The following is a 12,701-nucleotide window of genomic DNA, read 5'->3' on the forward strand; positions in this document are numbered from 1 at the left end:
TCATCTGTCCAGTTTCAGTGAGTCTGTGTCCACTTTAGCTTCAGATTCCTGTTCTTAGCTGACAGGAGTGGAAGAAATGTGTTCTGCTGTAGTAGCCTAATCTCCTCAGGGTTCAATACATAGTGCATGCTTATATGCTTTACGGCTCACCCTGATTGTAAAGAGTGATTATTTGAGTAACAGTAGCCTTCCTGTTAGCTTGAAACAGACTAAACCTTTTTTTGTTTTTTGCATCAAACTATTAAAATAGGACAATTTTAAATTGTGTGTGTGTGCTGTCACCTTGCAGAGGCACTGGCCGGTGGTCTTGTTGCAGTCTGGGTCGAAGCCTTTGCTGACATCACAGTGACATGGTCCACATGTAGGATTTCCCCACCAACCACGGGGGCACTGTTGCTCACTCCTACAACACACACACACATACATACATACAGATATGATCATTATTAAAACATTCCAGTTGAATAATTTCATCCACAGGTACACTCAGTCAGTCATGGAAACTTAGACAACAGCCAATTTAACGTTCTCTGAGTTGTCTATATGTATGCATGTGATGGTATTCATGAGTGTGTGTGTGTGCGTGTGTGTGTGTGTGTGTGTGTGTGTGTGTGTGTGTGTTTTGGTTGAGGATTGAAAGAACATGAGGTAGAATAAACGCGCCAGAAAGCCCCAAATGTCAACAAAACACACACACACACCACATACGTATGTATATATAGTGTGCCATAATCCTAAACCAAAATGATAATGCAGTGTGTGTGTGTGTCTGTGTGTCTGTGTGTGTACCTGTGTTGGCAGTACTGGCCATAGTGATTGTCTCCACAGTCACACACATAGCCATGGGAAGAGCTTGGCTTCCTGTGGCACCGAGCTTCATTCTCACACGGGTTCAGCCGACATGCATCTGTACAGCTCTTACCATAAAAACCTGCATACACACACACACCAACACACACACACACACACACACACACACACACACACAAATTTCACCTTCTGCTTATCATCAAACCCACATTCACAGTTTGTCTGATCATAAACTGAGGATCCACTAGCCAGGTCTTACTGTTTAATTACAGTAGAATAATAAAAGGTTAATTTTCTAATAAATACATACAAATCCTAAAACAAAGTTTTCTCCGAGTTTTTACCAAGAACAATTTTCTTCTTCAGTGAATATGTTTCATAATCCGTCTAGAAGAGTTAAACAGAATGGATTTTATTGGAGAAAATGAACCCCAGTGCAGTAATAATGATAACACCACAGCTCCTGAATGAGTTACTCTGATTTATCCCAAGGTTTTAATTAATTTTCTGTAACAGCAGCTCTTCAAGCTGCAAAGCAGATCAGAGCTTTACATTAATTGAAAATGAGGCTGATGAGGCTCTTTACAGTAAATATAACATAAGTGATTGCAGGAACTGACTTTTCTTGAGGATGTTCCATGCAAATTTACAATAGATGTCAAACTGCTGTGGCATAAGAGAAATAAAGCATTTCTGTAAGAGCTATTATTAAATTATCATTGAAGTTTGTTCATATTGTGGAGGTAATATCTATCTATCTATCTATCTATCTATCTATCTATCTATCTATCTATCTATCTATCTATCTATCTAATTATTATAATTCCATATTGGATTAGGTTGCTCTCCAAACAAACTGATGAACAGATAACCAGAGGTTAAGTACTCTATTCAACTCTCTTACTCTATTGAACTGAATCATATCTGGAGTCTCCAGTGTGCAAATGAATAAAACTGATTAGAACCCGATTACTTTGTCATACACTATTAAGGTGGACATATGAAGGTTGATCTATTACTTGGATTAAAAACTGATTTTTCACATATGTAAAAATGAGACTTGAGGTAAACTTGAAAACATCAACAAAAAGACCACATGTATGAGAAAATTCAATGAAATGTACACTCAAACTTGAGGAAGTTCAAACTTGGAAAGTTTCTTATTATATAAACCGTATTGAACTCATTTACAATCCTATACATTTGTGTCATATTAATCTGATACATCACACTGCCTATAATCTGTTACACACCAACATAATAATTGTGTATATGGTACTGTATGTGTAGCAACTGTATTAGTTTTAGTTTTCTCTTTGACATTCAAGCTTGACACAGCTACTGTATCTGAACAACTGAACATGTAATTTCCGTTAACCAGGGCATTTTAAACCAGGGCATTGTAATGTAATTTGGAAATTGCTGGACAAACAACTCAGTTCATACAGTAGCTGACATTTATAACCTAACAAATAGTGCATATATTTTAGAAGGATTCTCGTGTACATGTATAAACAGCCATAATAACCTAAATATTATTCAATTCCATTTAATCGATAGCTGGGACAACCTAATATCTTTAAAAGATCTTCCAGGACAATGGATAGTAGTGATCAAGACCATTTTATTTCCTCAGCTTGCTAAAAACCTGCTGGACAGTTCCATGAACACTCAAGAACAATAAGAGAGAGAGAGAAAGAGAGAGAGAACAGAATGTGAAAATGCGTTAGCACTTAGACTTTTACATAAAACACAACCCTAACCTTGGCTTCACAGTCACACTATAATCCGATTGAAAGAAAGACTTTCTCTCTACAGGCTCTGACACAATAAACCTCTCGTCTCTAATCAACCAGCAACACTCTGACTGTTTGATCTTCCTCACTTTCCCTCCTTCTCCTTCCCTCCATCCCATTCAAACCAGACACAGAGCCGAGAGATTTTCTCCTCCCAGAGGATCCACAGAAACTGACTCTGACTCCTTCTTCACACTGACGTACTAAGATTGAAGAAGAAAAAAACTTGCTTTCCTGCTGCGCTTTCTTACACCGAGTCTGTAATCAGACCAGAACACACTGCACTGTCACCCTAGACACAATAATGCAGTTTAATAATAAAAAGCCATATTTACAAATGAGGGGTTTGTGAATAATAAGAGTTAACAGTTTAATCATGCACAAAGTTATTCAGAGCTCAGCTGTAAGCAAGGCCTTATGGGCTTCATTGACGCATGGTAGCATGAGTGGATTTTGCAGGAAACAACAACGTGTCTTTGTTAACATATGATTCTGACCTTGATGATAAGTCAACGTTTCCATTTGGCTCGAGTAAGGAGGGGTATTCATCACAATCTCGCCACGATATATTACTTCAAAAACAGTATGGAAATAACATTAGAGGGCAATATTTAACATCCCTTAATTTTAAAGGGATTTTAATTTAATTTGAATTTTAAATTTTAATCTTAAGAATTGTTCTTGTGTTGAGAAATCCAGTCTCGAGCACCTCATTTGAAGAAAAATCTGGTAATCTTGGAGATGTGATACAGTGTGTAATCTGAGAGCCAGGAAATACACATAACTTTACACTGAAGTAACTTTTTAACAATCAGTAAATGCAAACCAAAATATATAAAATATCATGTAGACAATAATGTTTCTGAAGTATGTCTGGACATTATGACCTATCGACATGGGATAAGCAATCACTGATTATTGATAACATTGATCACTGATTAAACTGAGTATTGGTCCCCAATAATTGATACACATGGGACATTATGTATAATATGAAGACACTTCCATCTATAATGCTATAGGACTCAATAACAGTAAATGCATGGCTTCTCTGACAATTCCTTGTAGCATATATTTTACTATTATGTGTGTTAAATTTTTGCTGATACCAAGGATTTGGATTGTGTTTTGGCATGAGACAATAGAAAATAAAACATCCTGGATTCTCTACTGAAATAAAATCTACCTATATATGTACCTATATATCTATGTGAAAGCCAGAAGTATGTGGACACCTGACCATCACACCAATATGTGGCCCTTCCTCAAACTGTAGCCACAAAGTTGGAGCACAGAATTGTACAGCTTCACTCCAAAATCTAGTGAAACGCATTCTGCAGAAACAGCAGACTAAATCTGGAACAGCAGGTTGGTCTGGGGTTTAGTTAAAAGGGTTGATATCAAATTTTTTCCACGTGATATTTGACATATGTTCAAATAAAAATGATAAAAATTACATGTAGAAACTTCTAGCAATCAGGACCAGTCATGCTTTTTCTGAAGCTGAATATTAAATGGTATACAGTGGAATGAGTGGAATGAGTGGGATATACAATGCAATAATTTTATACCCTATGTAGTTAACACACCTAGTGCATAGAAGATATTTGGGATTCGGTCTAATTATGCTGGCGGGCAGATTTTCATGATCAAGTGTAGTTTAAGATGGTTAATAAAAAAAATTAATAATACACACACACACACACACACACACACACACACACACACGCACACACTCATGAATACCATCACATGCATACACATGTATATATAGATAGTAGATAGATAGATGGAGTGTGTGTTTTTGAATACATCTTTCGGTATTTGTGACGATGACATGACACAACAAATAGAAAAACTCATTACTGTCATGATCAGAAGAAACAGAATGATTTAGAGATACTGATTACAGAGCTTGATGCCTCTGAGAGCTAAACACTATTAACACCACTCAGACTGCAGATGCAACTTTATAACTAAGGTAATGAAGTGGATGTGTGAGTGTAGGTGTGTGAATCTGTGTGCACATTACTTTTTCTAATAAAGTGTTCGAGTGAGGGATGGAACTGCAGAATGTAGAAAGGCTCAGTGTAGTGCTGTCAGGATCTTCACATCCTCCTCCTGTGCCTCAATGCACTAACATCTAACTTTCTTCTCTCTGTCTTCTGTATTTCTAACCGTCATATACAGAGAGATTTTTTTTTTTGAACAAACAGAATTCAAACTACCTGAGGGAGTCACATAAGATGTTGAAAATCACACTGTGTATTGAAGTACAAGCAGCTCATTTTAAATCAGAACACTTTCCTGGCAGCAAAGCCACTTTTATCACTTCCTGTTTAAACCGACTTCCCTTTGATCGTGTAATGATCTGGGAAATCCTATATAATTAGATTGACCGTTAATATGCCTGGTAATGTAATGTCTATATTACAACCACTTACAATTTGAGAAAGAGTTGGTAGGCTATAGAATCTGACACAGTAAAAGGTTTGGGAAGTATATTAAGCCTCAAGTACGTCTTACACATAGAACTGTAACCTGGTTTTAACCGTAAGGGGCTTTACTGCACGTCTTTCTGAAACCACAGACTCGGCGCACTGTAATTTACTACACTTTTGTAGGCGTTCAAGTCGTGTGTATGAAAAGGACAGGAATATGCTTTTCCTGCTGTGTTTTCTCCTCAGGCTAAAGCCTAATAACCTGCTGGTTATATGATTGACAGCTCAAAATGAATGAAAAAAACAAACAACTTCACCTATATAACGCAAACAAAACAGAGTAAACCAGAATAACTTTTTATTATATTCATTCAACAATGTAGATTATCCGCAATGTTCGATTAAATAGTCATTAAAAATGTGGTAATCTGTTAAATTGAAGAATAATTGTAATGTAAATCCTTCACAAGTGGAATATCTGGGTACTGCAGGTTCTGCCTGTATGTTTATTATCATTAATGTTGATCGTTAGAATAGCATCCTGATATAACCACCTATTTTTTTTTTATAACTGTTTAATTAAATTGAATACAAATAGTTGGAAGGTTTTGATTAATGTTCTATAGCAGCATTAGTGACAGAATGATGTGGTAAAAGAGGAATAAAAGCCTTCAGGACATAATTGGAAAATAAACACACCACTATATTGTACAGCAAAAGCAAATTGTATTTACAAATTTTATGTATTTACAAATGTTAAAATCTAACATTTAAATGTTATTAGGGTGATGTTGAGAAGGAGACGGAGGGAGAATATTTAACTCAGTTCTGAACTGGTGCATAGAAATATTATTTTTCATCTGCAATCAGAACTCATTAATTTGCATTGATAGAAAATTTAGCATGGAAACATAGCCTCAATATTGTACACATCTAAATCCATAAACACACATTATGTTTAAAAAGGTTTCGTGAAGCAGTAACACCATGTCCACATTCTTAGCAACAACATTCAGCACAAAGAACAGCAGTCATAAAGACACTGCCCAGCTCCGGTTATCAACAATCACACGTGCACTCAAGGTAGGTCTCGATCCAATCTCCCACTACCGAAGGGCAATAATTATGCAAATCAGCGCCGGCTGGCAGCTCACCCAACCCCCTACAAAAACCTGCACGGCAGGGAAACAGACGAATGCAACACTCAGCCAAAAATCTCCACTTTCTCCCTTCCAAACCCACAGATTTTCAACCTGAGGAAGTCGTCATGCTGATACAACGCTAATAATTGGGACCATCTGCACAGCGTGTGCAAAATTCCTGTCCATGACTGTGACAACAGCTCAGTTCCCCTAATGTTTAGTGTAAATAAAACACTGTATTAAACTGTATTCGTGAGTCACACCAATTGGAAACACCTTTTCTATTTCACACACATGTGCCATGTTACCTGGCTCGCAGATACAGGTATGGCGTTCCCATTCATCAGAGCACTGGCTGTGGGAGGGGCAAGAGGAGGCACTGCAGGGGTTACCAATGTTACAACCAGCCTCTACTTTTACAGCTCTGGTCGGGCGGGGCAAAGCGGGCGAATCCGGACGCACCCCTAAACGTACACCCTGCAAAGACACAAAACACACACACACACACACATACACAATGATATATTACATCATATATTATCAATCACATATCGTCGCTGTCGGGCGGAAACCTCGTATGTCCAAATTTGGTCAATTTCATATTTTTTCACATATCGATGCTATTGGTCAGTCCCCACGTGGGTCTGTTGTTTTTACAGGTTATTAACCAATCTAAAGTCTTGAAAATAGCTTGAGCGCAAATCTCATAACTCCATTGGAGACTTCAACTGTCCACCTCTTCCTCACTCCGTGGGAGAGCTTCGCAGCATATTTCTCCTCAAGAAGAGTCGCAACGAATCAACACGTCTTCTGAGGTAAATGTCTTCAAAACACTGGGCTCAAAGAAAAAAAAATCTTGACCCCCGCTAGTTCTGGTGCTCGTCTGAGGACAGGAATTTAGCGCAAGACAATCCACTGCAACGCGGACTAAACCCTGTGCACTGCAGATAAGGTATGGCGTTTTTTTCATTTCCTGAAAAATAACGGTTTTGGAGATATGAGGATTCTGTCTGCCAGCGACGATATGTAGTATAAAAATAATTATTGTGTATATTAGTCATGATGCAGAACAACTAGAGCAGAGAGGGCTAAGGGTTTTGCTCAAGGGCCCAACAGTGGCAGCTTGGCAGTGCTGGGGCTTGAACTCTGAATCTGTGATCAACAACCCAAAGCCATAACCACTTGTGCCACCAAAAGCATCTTACAAACATATATACATACAGTAATCCCTAATATTAATCCTAGGTTTATTGGTTGATAATATTAATAGTCAAACATTGCTGGATCATTCATTTTACTTAACACACTGATTTTGTTTCCTATGAGCCGTAGGTGTTCACATTGTCTCAGGGCAAAGGCAATAAAAAGGTAAAAAAAAAAACATAGCTATGTCCCTAATGACTGATGTGAAACAAGTGCATGTAACCTGAGATAGATAAAGGATGTTGAATAAGTGTTTCTAACATACATTACGAGATCCATTACCAAGGAACTGATTAATAAATTCAAAAGTAAATGCTAATGGAATGCTCTTTCCTCTTCACACTAAAGTATCATAAATCAACTTTAGGTGTGTAAGATTATCCATTAATGAATGGTTCAGATGAATAACATATTAAGTTAAGAAGTTATGATTGCTACAAATGAGGCATTTTGAGAAAAATTAGACATGGTGTCAGAGAAACAAGCCATGGATGCCATCGTGGCGGACCTGTATGCAGCCACGTATCCCACTCTTCACCTCTCCCGATCCCAAAACTCCTCCAACATGCAGGTGCTTCACCTTCAGCCCATGAATCTCACTGCCCACCATTACAGTTTCCTGGGAGAGAGAGAAAGAGAGCAAGAGAGAGAGAGAGAGAGAGAGAGAGAGAGAGAGAGAGAGTAGAGAAGGAGGAAAAGAAAGCATTTAAGCTTAATGGAGTCCATTATCTTTTTAAATCTAATAAGGCATGACTTGCAAAATCAGTGAGAGGAAATAAAATTTTTTTTACTTCTTTTTAATTTATTTAATATGGACTTGTATGCAATTTAATCAACTTCTGCACTTAAGTTATCAAACTCAGTATACTTAACACAGCTACTGAAAGTTTGAGTACCGGATACAGTCCAAAGTCCAGTCTGACAGTAGCCACGTAACGTGTCTCTCGTCCACTGCGGATGTCTCGAAGCTCCAGCTGCAGGTCATGCCAGCGTCCGTCACAAACCTGCACCTGATCAAGCCGCAAACGCACGGGCTGAGCCGACCCCCTGGTCACCGAGAACACCAACTGACCCGCTGTGAGCTATGAATTATAACCAGCACAATTCTCAGCACAACACAGCACTCTGAAGATCAATGGATCAATAGAGCATCTCTATGAATAACTCACAGTGAGGACAAACAGCGGTGAAATCAGAGAGACAGAATGTACAAAATGCGCAACACAAACAGGACGAGTGTGGAGTGTGCATTAAAGAAAGCTTTTTTCTTCTTCTATTGCAAACTAATTCCGTTTCTTTCTAGGAAAATATAAGATTAATCCTTCTGTGATTAATCCTTCTAATACTTTTTACTAAAATGAAGAAATGTTTTACTTGCTAAGATGCCATTTGAAATATAAAAAGAAATCAAAAATAATAATCATGATGATTTGTGTATTAATTAGTAATTCCATTAATTCTATTAATAAAGCTATAGATTCCATTTTCTTTCACGTTCTTTCACGTTCTTTCACGTTTTGCCTTAAAGCTTTTCATAGGTATTAAAATGATTAATAGTACTATTAAGTGGTCATTTTCTTAATGCTAAAAGAAACCTTACACAAAAATAAAAAATAAAATAAAAACATTTATATTAAAATAAATAAAAATGGTTTTAGTTTGAATGAATGAATGAATGAATGAATGAATGAATAAATGAATTAAGCCAAACATTTTTATCATGATTATATAAAATTAGAGCAATTGCTGAATAATGAAGTAAAAATCATCAGTTATATTCTTTCTCACGTAGAATAAAAAATAGTAACATAGTGAAATAAAGGTGTTAAAAACTACAGATATTTATAAATATATAACAAAATGGTGATTTTTGGCTTCTGTGGCATTTGCTCCATCTCTTATTTACACTCACACTTGCCATCAGTCGACTACAAAAATCTAAAAGGGATTTGTGTGCTGGATGTGTGTAGGTTTGAGAGTGTGAGTATACACACCTGAAAGATTAAGTGTGTGTACTGTTCAGCCTGCGCCTGCAGCAATATCCCATCTTTGGCTCGTGTGCGAAAAGCCAACCCCAGGTACCACGGCGTGCTGATGGTGACATCATTCTTTAGATCCCATAACAGCGCACTGCTACCGAGGAAGCGGTGGGGGTGGGGCATCGCTGAGGAGGAGGCATGATCATGTGATCAGTCAGCACAGCTCTTACATGGTCATTTTAAATCAGAGCTATCAGGTCTCATCTTTAATCACCAGCGATCAGAGCTGAATAATTGTTTCTGTCATTCAACACACTGTGTTTGTTTTAGTAACAGACGGCACGACGTCTTGCCCCCCATGCTGCATAAAGCCAACAGATCTTGTGAACATTTAATACAGATTCACACACTGCCAATGAAACTGACATGAAATGAGATAAAAAAAATGAAGGCAGTTTAATTTATCTGGATCGTTAAACAAGTTAAATCAAAAAACGCAAAAGAGATAGACACGGAATTTGCTTTACAAAACAAATATAAATATAATAAATTCTTTCTCTGTGCTTTTAGAAATTGCCGTAAGATATATAGTTTCTTATTTTCACATTACAGAATTGCTGGATAAATGTATAAAATAATTTAACTGTATATCAATAAAATACAATAATACTAGCCTGATATACCGAATGTAGCTTTTATTATGAAAGCCAATTTAATAAAGTTGTTCTTATTGAATTCTTACGTTTTGAGAAACTCTTTTAAAGCTCAAGTAATATCATGAGTGTTAGTGAGATTTATTGTTGAAGAGATTTAAATATTCTCTCTGTACACACACAAAGATGGATTAAAGAGTGTAGCAGCAGCTAAAAACCTACAAAACTACAGGAAATATCTGCCTTTAGTTCTGCCTGTACTCGGCATACATAAAAGTGTGTGTGTGTGTGTGTTCTTACCATGGCTGCAGTCTTTGCCTCCAAACCCTAGTGGGCAGTCACAGGAGAACGTCTCCCAGCTCACTCTGCATGTGCCTCCATTCTGGCATGGGTTTGACTTACAGAACGGCATCTTGGCACTACAGCCTATCAGGACCAGGCATTCAAATGACATCATCAGTGAATAAAAACAGTGGGAGCACTGATGACATCAGACGTTTATGAATGATTAATTAGTGGCTATTGTTGGCTATGCACAAACATATTAAAACACACACACACACACACACACACATACACACACACACCTGGCAAAGTGCCATTGTTCGCAACATAGCCTGCCATGTCCACAGGTTTGCTGTCGATGTGAAGATCCTTCATGCATCCAGTAAATTCTCTCGCTCCAAAAGGAAAATTATCTGGAACATTCGGGACTCCGCCAAGAAACAATGGCCCAGTCAGATCCAAAGATCTAATAGAGAGAGAAGAGGCAGACAGACAGACAGATAGAAAGACAGACAGACAGACAGACAGATAGACAGACAGACAGACAGACAGACAGGCAAAAAAAATAGATAGAGGAACAGACAGAGTTGAAGAGAGGTGAGAAGTTTGCCATGCAGAGAATATCATTGAGGTTATGAGCTTATACATATGCAAGTGTGCGTTAGTTTTATGTGTGTGTTCAAGAATTATTTTGAGTGGCCAATAGGCAAAATCTGATTTTTTTTGTCTGTACAAAACAGTTAACAGGCTGAATGTCACAAATTTGAGAAAAATCTCTTTGAGAATTGCAGACTTCTAGTGTGTGTGTGTGTGTGTGTGTGTGTGTGTGTGTGTGTGTTTACTTACTTCTTACTGCTGCTCTGTTTGCCTTGTGCTGCACAGCTATAATTTCCCAGCTGTAGTCCAAACCTCAGTGAGATAGCAGTGTCACAGTCATCCACACTCAACACAGCCACTTTCTCATCCGAAGGACCCTGCACCTCACCGCTCATACTCCTCTTGGGCTGTACACACACACACACACACACACACACACACACACACACACACACACACTATACTTACTAAAGCAATAATGACTTTAATTTGGCTAAATGGATCTATTCAAACACACACACTGACCTTGTTATAGTAGTGGATATGAACCGTGTGCCAATTCCCATCGCTCACACCTCCTGGCAGGTACGGGCTCACCTGTGTGGATGATTCACCTGAACCAAAGAGCACACACAGGTCAGGTTAATAACAAGTCTGGACTCAATTTCTTTATCCCGGCCAGGGTCAAGTTGGATTTTTACAAGCCAGAAATATTGGCAGCATAACAGGAATACACCCTAGATGTGATGCCAGTCCATCTAAGAGCACCATGTGCACACAAACACACTTCAAACACTCTTTCACACTTTGGGGTAATTTAGAATGGCTTATCCAACTTCTGCCATGTTTTTAGAGGTGCGTGGAAACCCAAGAAATTATTCATCACTCAATCAGGAGAACCACAACACTTGTGAGCCAGCGAATATATTTAAACTACCAGTCACCAGACAGAGGAAAATATCATTTTGAATGTTGGTGTATACACACACACACACATCCACACACCTGTGGAGTACTTCAGCACTACTTGACCATCCAGAATCTCTAGAGCCAGGAAGTCGTGCTTTTCATTAAAGCGTCCGTTATAAATCAACAGCCCACTATTCTTAAGAGTGGCAAACCTGTAAAGAAAAACACACAGACAATGAATACAGAATATATAATGAAAATGCTCATATGCTGTTGTGTGTGTGTGTGAGTGTGTGTGTGTGTATGTGTGTGTGTTGAGGTAATGGATTATGTGGTATTGTGGATATGCCTCTGGAGGAACATGTGTATTGACTGAAAAATCCACTTGCACGTGTGTGTGTGTGTGTGTGTGTGTGTGTGTGTGAGTCACAAAGGGTAATATGGAGAGAAAGGTTAATAAAGAAGGACAAAGCTTGAGATTAATGTTAGACTACTACCTAGGGAAGGGAGATTGAATGCTGCACTTTTCATGCTATTTTTGGCTTTTACTTCATAAAATATCAATGCTTTAGATATCACATGGATTTAAAAAAAAACATATCTGTTATATTGCCATGCCACTAACGCAAGTGAAATCTGACCAAACATTGAGGACAGATGAGATCCAGCACTCACAGAAAGACAGAGACGGACACAGCGTGATGATGAAAGTACTGAGACTGGATGAAAGAAATGGAAAGCACAAAAGAAGGAGGAGCTTTAAATAAAATAAAAATGAAAGATGATAGATAGAAATAGATTCCAGAAGGTATTGAATCTCTTCACCTCTATCTATAAGGCATCTTTCATCTCTCTTTATCAGTCTTTTTCTCAGATCTCTCTCTTG

The 12,701-nt window shown here is 38.0% G+C and overlaps 1 protein-coding gene across 3 annotated transcripts in view; it reads right to left on the reverse strand.

Annotated features, from left to right (window-relative positions):
- celsr3 (cadherin, EGF LAG seven-pass G-type receptor 3) overlaps positions 1 to 12,701 on the reverse strand; it is a 57,542-nt gene that overhangs the window by 21,282 nt on the left and 23,559 nt on the right. For all 3 annotated transcript variants that reach the window (XM_060882180.1, XM_060882179.1, XM_060882178.1), the window contains exons 5-15: positions 11,912 to 12,027; positions 11,432 to 11,520; positions 11,156 to 11,313; positions 10,612 to 10,775; positions 10,325 to 10,450; positions 9,387 to 9,556; positions 8,289 to 8,474; positions 7,901 to 8,011; positions 6,498 to 6,666; positions 790 to 931; positions 283 to 403 (exon numbers count right to left, since the gene is read on the reverse strand). In XM_060882180.1, the coding sequence (XP_060738163.1) occupies positions 283 to 403; positions 790 to 931; positions 6,498 to 6,666; positions 7,901 to 8,011; positions 8,289 to 8,474; positions 9,387 to 9,556; positions 10,325 to 10,450; positions 10,612 to 10,775; positions 11,156 to 11,313; positions 11,432 to 11,520; positions 11,912 to 12,027 (1,552 nt within the window). The remainder of the gene's footprint in view (positions 1 to 282; positions 404 to 789; positions 932 to 6,497; positions 6,667 to 7,900; positions 8,012 to 8,288; positions 8,475 to 9,386; positions 9,557 to 10,324; positions 10,451 to 10,611; positions 10,776 to 11,155; positions 11,314 to 11,431; positions 11,521 to 11,911; positions 12,028 to 12,701) is intronic.

Source organism: Tachysurus vachellii, chromosome 11 (assembly GCF_030014155.1).
Source record: "Tachysurus vachellii isolate PV-2020 chromosome 11, HZAU_Pvac_v1, whole genome shotgun sequence".
Taxonomy (NCBI): domain Eukaryota; kingdom Metazoa; phylum Chordata; class Actinopteri; order Siluriformes; family Bagridae; genus Tachysurus; species Tachysurus vachellii.